The sequence below is a fragment of the Dendrobates tinctorius genome, unplaced genomic scaffold (genome assembly GCF_039654945.1).
Source record: "Dendrobates tinctorius isolate UK_male_01 unplaced genomic scaffold, ASM3965494v1 ptg000003l, whole genome shotgun sequence".
Classification (NCBI taxonomy): domain Eukaryota; kingdom Metazoa; phylum Chordata; class Amphibia; order Anura; family Dendrobatidae; genus Dendrobates; species Dendrobates tinctorius.
In genome coordinates this window covers 91071024-91084478 of record NW_027361671.1, presented here as the reverse complement: position 1 = coordinate 91084478, position 13455 = coordinate 91071024, and the positions used below count along the sequence as shown (strand labels likewise).

Genomic DNA, 13455 nt, shown 5'->3' with positions numbered 1-13455 from the left:
CATAGACTATCATAGATAATAGTGCCATCATTGGAAAAAAACCGGTGAGCACTCGTACATGAAAACTGACGTGTTAATGAGGCCTCAGAAGGATGCTGTGGAGTAAAGAAAAATAAAAATCCGTAACATGGAAATTTTCCAAAGAATTAAAATGCATTTATTATAATTTGCTGCAGAACGGCTGTGCTGTATGTTTTGCGTTCACTAAACTGGAGTACGACTAGTAGAACAAGTGAAAACTGTAAAGCTACACTTACCATTCATTAGACTGTAGTGTTGGCGACTCATTCTGGGCTATGTGATATAAGGCACTCATTGCGTTCATGTTAAATAATGGAGGTTTCCTTTCAGCTATAGATCAAAAAGAAAGGGAAAAGGTGAGTGACCTAAGCAGAAGAGCCGGCACCAGGTACAAGCAGCAAGGTGCTGCATGTGTAACGGAGAGATGGGAAGTGTCGTCATGCAGCCTAATCCAATTATTTTAATCTCCTGGGTCATTCTAGGGAAGAATGCTTTGCCTGAACCTGTCAGGTAAATTATTTCCATTATCTATATAACTTACAAATTATGTTAAATGTAGGGAACCATACAGAGCAGTCGTCACCACCACCAACCTCCCAGCGCCAAAGTCGTTAACTGATCACCGACTTGGATTCCCCTGCATCAGCCATTATTGCATGGTGCTACATGAAAGGAAAAGTAATATAGACATTGCCCACTAAACAGAATAGAGATCTGTGTAATGAATGCATGCCAACTATCCTCCAGAACGGGAGCCACCCTCTCCTCTGACATGCATCCATATTCCACAATTCAGCTGTGCAAATAAGTCCAGCCCTTCGCACAGCACATGGACAAGAAGCGGGAACACATATAGAAGAGCAACAGAGAACGAATGTATGCTCACTACATTTATACTCACCCAATTCAATGCAAGTGATACCGAGAGACCAGATATCAACCTTGCCTTCATACTGGCCTTCATCCATTGCTAAAATAACTTCTGGGGCCATCCTAAAAACACACACACAGCGCAATCAACACCAATAACTTATTATGACAGGTGAATTCTGCTGCACTGAGTTTTTTTTTTTCACCTGGAGCTATTTTACAAGGTTAAAGAAATCTAGCATATTAGAGACTATACAGTTAGTGCAGTAGATAATGTGCAGAACAGACTGCTCAGAACACTATATGGATGGCATTTAGGTTTCATCTTTGTGCTGTTTGGTTTTTACTGTTCAATTTGAAGGAGAAGCTTGGATTTTTTTTGTATGAAAGAGAAAAACGGAGGCCAAATTGATGGTAGAAATGGATACGGAACAAAAAATGTATGAAAATTGGACCCATCACGTTGGTGACCAACAGTTTAGTTTCAGGGATTGTTTTATTTGCATAGATAAAAAGCAAAACAGCATGTGGAAATGGTTTTCAATATCTATTGCGGATATCTTGTACTGTACAATACCGTGCACGTGTTAAGGGAGGTGTGGAAAACATGATTCAAAGTAGGAATGCTTTAAAAACAGAAGTGTTAGCCTTTTATTAATTGATAAAAATAGAGTAAGTGAATGAATAAAACAGATTAAAACACAAATCAGTATTTGTTATGCATGATCTTGACCAACTGCCCATCTTCAGTTGCTGAAATGCAGCCCCAAACTTGCAGGACCCTCCACCATGCTTCACTGTTGCCTGCAGACACTCACTGTACCACCCTTCAGTGAACAAATGGTGTTGTTTTACAGCCAAATATTACACATTTTGACTTCTCAGTCCAGAGCAACTGCTGAAACTTTTCTGCACCACAGTTAAGCATAGTGGAGTCGCTTGGCCTCGTATCTATGTCGAAGGTATGGCTTTTTGGCCACAATTATTCCATGAAGACCTCCTCTGGCCAGACGTCTCTGAATAGTAGATTACCGTAACTGGGTCCCACTGGTTGCTGCCAGTTCTAAGCCGATGACATTACATTTGAGTGATTTTTTTTACATACATTTTTATTGCGTTTTTGACTTTGCGTTTCTCATTTTTTTTTGTTTATCATGTTTTAAATAAAGCTGATTGGTGGTTGTTCATGGCATTTGGCTTTGACAAAGTTTCATGTGTGGATGACATGCCTTTTAGTACCTTTCCATGTGTTCCTCATCTGGAGATTTTCTGCATCTTTTGAAAGTTCTATGGGGAAAATCCGAACATAAAACTCTGTATACTCGCAAGAGAAATTTACATGACGCAGATCTGAAGCACATTGAAAATTTATGTTGTGAAAAAAAAAAAAAGTTGGCATAAGTTTTGTTTCCCTATTAATGCCATCCACTTTGCTGAAACTGTGTGACGCTGCGTTTCTGACGCAGAGTGAATACGCAGCATCAATAACTCATCATGGACACACAGTCTATTCCTACAAAATCCCTGACTGTGTGCAAGTGCAAATAAAAGAATTCATGAGATTTTGACGGCAAAGGGAGGTCAGGTCACCCAAAATATAGATTTATATTTCTTGTTTATTTTATTAACAAAATGCAAAGTGAATACACTGCTATACTGTATATTATCCCTTTAATAATCAAACGCAGGGCAACATTAGTATAATTTTGGGTTAACTAACCTGTGTACACAACTGGCATCATTAACACCAGATGGACGCCACTGACTCATCTGTGGGGTTCCCCATGGTGTCTAATGTTTATCATGCATACGTTATAATGGTGATAGCCATGGTACCTCCCTAAGACACAGCAGCCATGCCCCTTTAAGGCTGTGTGCACACGATGCGGTTTTTTAAGCGTTTCCGCAGCGTTTGAGCCGGCTCAGACGCTGCAGAAACGCTTAAAAGATGCATCAAATTAATTAGCATGCGTTTTTGGCTTTCTGTGCCAATGCATGCGTTTTTAACCGCTCAGGAATCGCTTAGCGGCTAAAAACGCAGCATGCTCATTAATTTCCGCATTGCTGAGCGTTTTTAGCCATCCCCAATGATCCCAGAAATCGCATGTCAAAAACGCGTCAAAAACACGTCAAAATCGCGTCAAAAATCGCGTCAAAAATCGAGCAAAAAACACGCGGAAAAAGACGCGCGATTTCTGGAAAGGGGATCCTTTTCCTGAGCGTTTAAAAACGCTAGCGTGTGCACATAGCTTAAGATTGCATATTTAAGGGCACAAACAGTAACACTTTACCAATATGGGGTTCCCACGAAGGAGTTGGCAGGTGACGCTATAGATGCAGAACCAAAGTCCGCTAATTTTACCTGACCGGGCTCAGTTAGCAGGATATTTCCAGCTTTAATATCCCTACGGAAAACAAACAAAACATGTCGTAAACAATCATACTACATTTACGAACATAATTAGTGGATACAGGACTATATTTTTTTGCCAGTGTTCACGTAAATATTATTTTGATATTAAACTGTACTTTGAAATTAACTCTGCAGTTAATGTCTTATTCACATTTTGCAATTTACAAGCAACAGAATCTCTAATCTTAGGTTTAACACGTCTTACACTATTACCACATGAAAAAAAAGTGTAAAAACTGCATCTATAGTAGGGTTAAAATTCATATCAATGAGAACAAAATCCCAGAGAATTTGATCAATTTGTGACTCTAAACGATTGAATTGCTGAAAAAAAAAGATAGAAAAAAAAAAAATTGTCCTCTTTTGCACATTACAAAAGATAGCATCAGTCACAGAAGGCTGACGTGACCTCATGCGCGACTGAGCCATCACATCACAATATATAGAGCAGCCAATAAAGGTGGAACTATCAAAGCTTCCATAAAAGCCGCTGCAGGGAATACAGCAGCCATTATAGGGCGATGTAAAAATTGTAAGAGGACGGCAGAGCTCACATCTCCGCAAATGAGATAGGAAGAGAAAGCTGTAAAACACTGGAGAAATATTCCAGACAGTAATATATTCTAGAACTGCAGCAGTGAAGAAGACAAGAGTAGTAGACGTGGGAGCAGCAGTGACAGAATCCATGTGCTTAATCAGTGATATTTAGTGTGGCGCCAGCTGTAAGCAAATTACAAATTAAACATTTTTTCCCTCCTTTTTAATGCACTAAAAAGTAATAGCAAGACCGCGCAATAGTCTTTGAAAACTGAAATCAGTATGTGTGTTTGCTTGTAACAAGTGAATATTTTTGAACTTCCTATGCAATCGCTTTTGAAAATGGGAGAAAATGTGTTTTTATCCAAAAAATACTTTAAAATCCACAACACATTTAACTGCGACAGATTACCTCACAAAGCCTGTACCACAAAAATGTTTACTTTTTTGAACATCTGTTTTGCTTCTCAAATTTTACATTGTGCAGGCAGCACCCTCTTTCAGGCATTGGCTTTTTAGTGGTATACCTACATACCATTTCTTAATAGGTAATTTTTTGGAGGGGGGTTGCATGGGGAAAAAAAAATTGTGTTTTGTAAACGCCAGTTCTAGAATGTACCTACCTAGCATTTCTTGGCAAGGGTTGAATTATTTGTGAGACAAGATTGTCAAAAGTATATATAGTGTTCTACAAAATACAATGGTAAAATAAAAACGTGGCAATAAATTGGGTAGTGTCTAAGAATCCAAAAACAAAAAAAAAAAGGTCATAGGATAGCTGAGAGTGCGAGAGCTGCTAGCAGCAACACCAGCACCAGTCGTCCGGCTGGCACTACTACAAAATGCACGCCACATTTGTCCCCCTTCCCACGAATACTCTTAATACTCTTGCCACAGACAAAGAGGTGGAGGTCATTACAGAATATATGCCCCGGCGGGATGGGGGCTAACCAGTGTTCTGCAAAGAATGGTCTCTGCCTCATCACAAATGACCAAGATCATTTTTAGTCCATTGTTTTATTTAAAAAAAAACGTGAAGAGTGTCAGTGTACTGTGTTACTAAATGGCTTGTTACTGTGGATTTCCATTTATATGGTTGGGTCCCTTTGACATTAACCCCTTCACCCACGAGACTGTTTTCAACTTTATGATCTGGCAAAATGTTACAATTCTGACCAATGACACTTTATGTGGTAATAAATAACACTTCAACGCATCCCACTGATCCGGAGACTGGTTTTTCATGGCTTACTGTACTTCATGATAGTGGTAACGTTTCTTTGAAACGTCTTGTGTTTGTGAAAATAATCAGAAATTTGCTAAATATTTTTGGCCATTTCAAACTTTAAATTTTTATTCCCTTAAGCCAGAGAGTGGTGTCACACAAAATAGTTATTAAACAACATCTCCCATATGTCTACTCTACAGCAGCAAAATTTTTTTAACAGATTTCTTTTGTTAGGATGTTATAAGGGTTTAAAGTTGACCAGCGATTTCTCATTTTTCCAACAACATTTACAAAACCAGTTTGTGTTTTTTTTTTTTTTTTTTTTTTTTTTAAGGGACCACCTCACATTTGAAGTGACTGAGGGGCCTATATGACAAAAGTTACCCCAAAGTGACACCATTCTAAAAACTGCACCCTTCAAGGTGCTCAAAACCAAATTAAATAAGTTTATTAACCCTTCAGGTGCTTCACAGGAACTGAATATGGAAGGAAAAAAAATGAACATTTAACTTTTTTCATAAAGATTTTACTTTAGATCCAATTTTTTTTCCACAGGGTTAGCAGAAGAAAATGGACCCCAAATATCGCTGTGTAATTTCTCCCGAGCGAGTAAGCCAAAACCCCCTATGTGGGGTAAATCTACTGTTTTAGCGCACGTGGGGACTTGGAAAGGAAGAAGTGATGTTTTGGAATGCAGACTTTGATGCAATGGTCTACGGGCGTTATGTCACATTTGTTTGAAGCATTCTTTTATACACATGCCAAGTTTTTCATGGTAGGTGTCACACTCATAAGTGGCGTCCTTGCCTATCCCCCTTTTGTAACACACTTGACACTTTTGCAATTTGAGGGACCTCCACCGGCAAATATTGGCCTGGTATGATACTTCTGGAAGTACTAGGACCTGCTCCTTCCTGATCTTTGAAGATTACGGCCTTGATTCCTACCTCCTGAAACCGAAGATACAACGTACCAGTCTGGCCAGCATATCGTGATTGCACAAAATCGTTGTACATTGCCATCTGTACGATGTGAACAGCCAGCTTCTTGTAACATTCCTTGACTTTTTTTCACAGCACTGTACGGCTGGAAAACTTGATCAAAGCAATCAACAGCTCCCATGTTCTTCTTGTACCCCAGTACAGAGTCTGGATTGTGGACCTGTGTAGAGGTACATTGTGCAGTGCTGGGGGTGCTGCCATCACCATGTATAGTGGTAAATAAAAGGACATCCCTCTTGTCCTTGACCACTAGCATGTTTTTGCTACATTGGGCTCTTTCCTCGCCCTTTCGGAGACACTGCCCAATTGCCATCTTAAGGAGACCTGTCTGATTTTTGCGGACAGTACCGCATGCTGCGGTAGCTCGTGTAGAGAGGGACCAGAAGAGTTTGAAGCTGGTATAAAAGTGATCTACATAGAGATGATAACCTGGATCCAGCAGAGACTGAGCCAAATCCCACACAATTTTCCCCACTCACTCCCAGGACATTCAGGGGGTTAAATCCTGGTGTCCGTCCCTTCATAAACTCTAAACCTGTGGGTGTACCCGGAGATACTCTCACACAGTTTGTAGAGTTTAATTCCATACTTGTCCTGCTTACTGGGCAAGTATTGCCAGAACTTTAGCCTCCCCTTAAAATATATTGACGTGGTCAATATCCAACTGAACTTTGAAAATTTTGTCAAAGTTGGGGTCATCTCAGGGAGGAGAGTGTGCATCATCATTGTTATGTAAAAATTTGTGGATTGCCCCAAATCGTTTACGGGTCATAGCCATGCAGAACACTGGAGTGTTGTATAAAACATTAACACGCCAATATTGCCGAAGTTCTGAATTCTTCACTAACCCCATGTGAAGGACAAGGCCCAAAAACGTCATCATTTCTACTGCGTCTACCAGGGTCCAGTTAGAAAAAGAAGAACTGTTCTGTGCCAAAAATTTCTGGGCATACAAATTTGTCTGGGCCACCATGAGGTTTTCAAAATCCTCAGCGAAAAGACTTTGAAAAAGTCAATTTCTGTGAGGCCGGTGGTGTCAAATTTGATTTCAGATTGCGTCACAAATTGAGGAATAGGTGGCTCATAATATTCGGGAATGAGATCCATATGGTGTCAGAAACAGTGAGTGCTGGCTCACATGGGGCGTCTGCTTGGCAGTTCAGCATTACCTGAGGAGGAGGAAAAGTAAAGGAAGGCGGGATCCTCTCCCTCACCATTAGTGTCGGACGCAAGGAAGGTTTATGCCTCCTCTGCTGAATACAGTGATTAGGACATTTTTTCACGCATGTGCACCAAATTTTATTCAGGGTGTGTGTGTGAAACTTTTTTCTTAAGTTAGAGAAAAGATAAAAGCACCTAGAAAAAAAAAAATTATTTTATAATATTAATATATTATATATATATACATATATATATATATATATATATATATATATATATATATATATATATATATATATATATATATATATATATATATATATATATATATATATACACATATATACACACACACATTTTTTAAAGAAACAGCAGCACCAGAAAAAGTGATGGCACACGGTTAACAGAGTCTGTGGCACCACAAAGTGAGTGCAGTACAGTGTGACAGAACAACAGCTTGACTGCTCTGAAAGTGCAGCGCGGTCATACTGAGGTCAGATTGCCTCTGTGCACTGATATTGGTGCGATCGGCGTCATCGTCATATTGCCCCAATCAGGGCTTGCCCTGGCAACACTGTGGTCACTAGGCTCGTGCATATGATCAGTTCCGTCACAGCACCGATCATAGGCTGGGCATCAGTGTTTAGGCAATTTCACTGCATGAAACACTGAAAGTGCTGAACAGCCAATCATAGTGATCTTGGTTGCCTGGCAGGGAGCACCCCCAGGACGACACCTCCCGGTGCCCTGCTGCAATATTGAGCAGGCACCTTAACGCGATAACTGTGATTGCGGTGCTGCATTAAAGATATGACGTATCTATACATCCAAGGTCGGCAAGTACTCACCAACATGGACGTATGGCTACACTGAAGGTTGTACATAGCTTTTCAGGGCAATTCACATACCTGAGATACGTGGCAAGTTTATTTGCAGCAAATAATGCTTTGGGGAAAAATTTGCTGAACCTTACGAATTAGAATTCCATATCATTTGCTCGCTTATAATGACAAGCATTTAGTTGTTCATGGGATGAGCTGTCCTATTATAATGTAGCATATGCCCCAAACACTGAAATAATATTTCCACTAGAGGGGGTTGTAGTCAAGTCTATTCCTAACACTTCGCTAATTTGACCATTTTCAGCAGTTCAGATACAATGTGGTCAGTGCAGTCCACCTAGGATATTTACAATGATTGCTATGAATGGTAAGAAGGCATGTGGACGGCAGAGTATATGCATCAGTATGAAAATGAATGAGAGGTTCTATTTATAAGAGGCTGCGATCATACGCCGCACTGAATGACGGATATAATCCATCACATCACTCCCTGCCCAAGTAGAGTTTGTGCAACTATACCTCACACAGATAACGTCATTTCATAAGAACCATGCTGCAGTGGTTTTCATTGGCTTCTCTCAGGGCATCTGGCACAAATTCCATCACATTTGTTGGATGAAATACAGAGTGCACAGTGCAGATGTGAACAAAGCAAAAAATGCTGGACCTTGCAGAATGCAAAAGTTCTATATAGTTCAGTAAATGCGTGTGGTTTCTTAGCTATAACCCAACATACACACACAGATGAGGAAATACAGTGTGTCCGTAAAGTCATGGTGCACTTTTGACCAGTCACAGGAAAGCAACAAAAAACTATAGAAATGTGAAATCTGCTCCAAATAAAAGGAAAACCCTCCCAGTTTCTGTAGGATGATGTGGCAGCTTGTGCACATGCGCAGATGATGTCGTAACACCGTGTAAACAGAGAATCACAGACGTTATACACTGTTACACCAGATGTCCTTACCCGTGTGTGGCAAGAACTTCACTATCGTTTGGTTGTGTGTAGGGCAACAAATGGAGCCCACATCGAACTGCACTGAATAGGTAGGAAACTGGGAGAGTTTTCCTTTTATTTGGAGCAGATTTCACATTTCTATCGTCTTTTGTTGCTTTCCAGTGACTGGTCCAAAGTGCAACATGACTTTACGGACACACTGTACAGTACATCCAGCCGATGGTGCAGTCAGACAGTCCAGCTTACAAGCTGTATTACAGCAGAACAACATTGGTATATTAGTGGTAATTTGGGGGTTAAAAAAAATGCTGTGGCCAGATGCAAGTTGGGTGTCACTAGTGAAATAAAAAAAAAAAAAAAAATTACAGGCACTTTTGTAAATAAGGAAAGGGAAAAGGCCAGCTTACCAATGCAGCAATACTTCCTCTGAAGCCCAGAACATAGCAACTAACTAAGACATCAAATGATTACGGACAGAGGAGATCCAGGTTAAAGAGTAAAAAAAAAAAAAAATTCTGACTTTATTGAAATGCGTTAAAATAGTAACAACAGCAGAAAAAAATGCACCAATCAGAATGTAGAACCAACACGTTTCAGGGGGCGTATATATTAAGGGTGCTATACAGACCAGAAACGCGTAGCTGCTGGATGCACTTTTAAATGCACTTTAATAAAGTCTGTATTTTTTGTTTGTTTGTTTTTTTAACTTGTTCTTGAGCTGCATCTCCTCTATATTCTTAACCTTTTTTTTGTTTGTTTTTTTAATTTTATTTTTAGGTTTATGGCTTTTTTTTCTAAATCACGCCATACTCTATGTATGGCGTTTTTAGCTCAGACCATCTTTTTTTCCCACTTAAAGGTATTTAAAAAAAAAAAAAAAAAAGAAGTATTACATTTTTTAGAGGCATTAGTCACAAAAGATTCCACTTTAAAAATGCCACAAAAAATTGCAGGAGCTAAACATTTAAAAAAAAAAAAAAAAAAAAAAAGAAACACCCACAAAGTGTGTGAATGGAGGTACCTTTATTTAGGGACAGAAGAACTGGCCAGCCATTGTGCTGCAGTTTGTCTCCCTCTTGGTCAATAAGGTGATGTTCACCAGTCACACGATGGACCCTTGGATTTACAATAGGTGCCTAGAGCTGTTAATCATTTACATGGGAGAACTAAAGCCTCGTGTAGTGTTACCTTTTGTTTAATTTCCCTATAAAAAAAACATCTAAACATGACTTCTAAAAAGGAAATAAAAAAGACAAATATTTCTAGAAAGCAATAGAAAAAAAGAATCTATAAATTTTATGAATAAGGCTTTGTTCACACTAGAGCCTATTGTTCATAAAACAAAGCATATGTTTTTCAAAGGGATCAAAGTGAAACCTGATGGATCCTACCGGCTTATAGTAGGGTCCAAAAGGTGTGGGGCAAGAGCAGCACAACTCACTTACACAATGGAAAAGCTTCAGGCAAAGCCAAAATATCGCTTGATGGGATGGATAAAAAGCACCCAAATTATTACACTATATGTATAATCTGTTTAGTTTGGCTAGCAAAAGAAATATATTGAATATATGTCAATGCTGAAAAGTAATCTACAGACTGAATACTTAACATACAGTAAGCACACTTCACCTGGAGAGCATGATAAATCTGGCTTACCGGTGAATCATATTGCGCGAGTGCAGGTAGGCCAGCCCCTGCAAGGCACCATGAGTAATGGCAGCGATCTCCACTTCCTGAAGTGGCTTCTTATGAACTATAGAAGAAGAGAATCGCATCAGAGAAAGACTACTAATAAGGGAACCGGTCATGTCATAAAACATTATTAACCCGCAGATATGGGGTTCATCTGCAGATGGATGGCATTCTGAAGCCGTGTAGCTGCTATACCGAAAGCCCGGCAGCCTCCATTTTTCAGCCATAGAGGCGCAGCCTTGCATGCCAAAATAGACTTTGGTCATAAAAGGGTCCATCAACTGAGAATGACTGATGATACCATGATTGGCCCCACAGTGAAGCATCGAGAATCGGGACGTAGTTTGAACAGTCATTCTCTGCTGACAGAGTCCCATTGTGGCCGGAACGGCTTCAGTCACTCCTCAGTACATATTGTGTGGCAGGTGTGATCACGCCTTGACACCAACTAGCAGTCCGTACACAGCACGCTGTCAGTCAGTACCGGGGTGTGGTTACAGTATATACTGAGCGGTGACTGTAGCCATGCCTGCTGGAGTTCCTTCTTAAGACTAAAGCCTATTTTAGCATTCAGGGGAACCAGTCAAGTGAATAATAGTGGCAAACTACAAGCAACAGGAAGATGACACAGGCTCAGTTTTTGCAAATACCCATATTTTACTCTAAAGAAAAAACCATACACTGTTTCATTGCAGCCATTTGGTAAATTAAAAAAAGTTCATTTTTTTTCTCATTAATGTACACTTTGCACCCCATCTTGACTGAAAAAGACAGAAATGTAGCCATTTTTGCAAATTTAAGAAAAACTGAAATATCACATGGTCATAAGCGTTCAGACCCTTTGTTCAGTATTGATTACAAGCACGCTTTTGCGCTCATTCCCATGAGTCTTATTGGGAATGATGCAACAAGTTTATCACACCTGGATTTGGGGATCCTCTACTAATCTTCCTCACAGATCCTCTCCAGGTGAACGCTGGTGGACAGACATTTTCAGGTCTCTCCAGAGATGCTCAATTGGGTTTAGGTCAGGGCTCTGGCTGGGCCAGTCAAGAATAGTCAAAGAGTAGTTCTGAAACCACTCATTTGTTATTTTAGCTGTGTGCTTAGGGTCTTTGTCTTGTAGGAAAGGAGAACCTTTGGCCAAGTCTGAGGTCCAGAGCACTCTGGAAGAGATTTTCATCCAGGATATCTCTGTACTTGGCCGCATTCATGTTTCTTTCAATTGAAACCAGTTGCCCTGTCCCTGCAGCTGAAAAACACCTCCATAGCATGATGCTGCCACCACCACGTTTCACTGTTGGGATTGTATTGGGCAGGTGATGAGCAGTGCCTGGTTTTCTCCACACATACCGCTTAGAAATATCACCCAAAAGTTCTATCTTCGTCTCATTAGACCAGAGAATCTTATTTCTCATAGTCTGGGAGTCCTTTATGTGGTTTTTAGCAAACTCTATGCAGGCTTTCATATGTCTTGCACTGAGGGGAGCCTTCGGTCGAGCCACTCTGCCATAGAGGCCCGACTGGGGGGGGGGTTGCAGTGATAGTTGACTTTGAGGAACTTTTTTCCATCTCCCTACTGCATCTGTGGAGCTCAGCCACAGTGACCTTGGGGTTCTATTTTACCTCTCTCCCCAAGGCTCTTCTCTCACGATTGCTCAGTTTGGCTGGATGGCCAGGTATGGGAAAACTTCTGCTGGTCCCATATTTCTTCCATTTAAGGATTATGGAGGCCACTGTGCTCTTAGGATCCTTGAGTACTGCAGAAATTCTTTTGTAACCTTGGCCAGATCTGTGTCTTGCCATAATTCTGTTTGAGCTCCTTGGCCAGTTCCTTTGACCTCATGATTCTAATTTGGTCTGACATGCACTGTGAGCTGTGAGGTCTTATACAAACAGGTGTGTGCCTTTACAAATCAAGTCCTATCAGTTTAATTAAACACAGCTTGACTCCAATGAAGGAGTAGAACCATCTCAAGGAGGATCACAAGGAAATGGACAGCATGTGACTTACATATCAGTGTCTGAGCAAAGGGTCTGAATACTTATGGCCATGTGATCAAGTTTTTCTTTTTTAATAAATTTGCAAAAATTTCTACATTTCTGTCTTTTTCAGTCAAGATGGGGGGGTACAGAGTGTACATTAATGAGAAAAAAAAATTAACTTTTTTAAATTTACCAAATGGCTGCAATGAAACAAAGTGAAAAATTTAAAGGGGTCTGAATACTTTCCGTACCCACTGTACATTAGATGGGGACACGGAACAAGATTAAGATTACGAGTCACTGATGCACATAAGGAAAGATCTGTAAATGATGCAGAGACGGATACAGATCTATTCCGGTGACAAGTCATTTCAGTCATGTGTTTTTTCTCTGAAACATTGCAGCGTTTCAGAGTAAAACATAAATGCCTGCAATGAGGGAGCTGGTCCCAGCGTCATGCTGCCTTCCATTCATATCAGCACGGCACAGACCTGGAATAAGAGCATCTATATTTCCGTGTGGGGGCTTCACTGGACCGTCACACACATACAGCTTTATATTAAATTCTGGAAGGGAAAACTTCAACTTAAGGGGGTTTTACACATAGCGATATCGCTAGCAGTATCGCTAAAACGTCACTGATTTTGTGACGTTATAGCGATATCGCTATGTGTGATACTTACCTCCGACCGGCTCCCCCGCTGTCCATCGCTGATCGCGCGAGATTGGGCGGCTCCATTTCTCGC

At 40.4% G+C, this 13455-nt stretch overlaps 1 protein-coding gene across 5 annotated transcripts in view; it reads right to left on the bottom strand.

Moving 5' to 3' along the window:
• Positions 1 to 13455, bottom strand: part of TAOK3 (TAO kinase 3) — a 285404-nt gene that overhangs the window by 166129 nt on the left and 105820 nt on the right. For all 5 annotated transcript variants that reach the window (XM_073559574.1, XM_073559568.1, XM_073559579.1 and 2 more), the window contains 4 exons: positions 10688 to 10784; positions 3183 to 3296; positions 923 to 1014; positions 258 to 351 (listed from right to left, as the gene is read on the bottom strand). In XM_073559574.1, coding sequence (XP_073415675.1) covers positions 258 to 351; positions 923 to 1014; positions 3183 to 3296; positions 10688 to 10784 — 397 coding nt within the window. The remainder of the gene's footprint in view (positions 1 to 257; positions 352 to 922; positions 1015 to 3182; positions 3297 to 10687; positions 10785 to 13455) is intronic.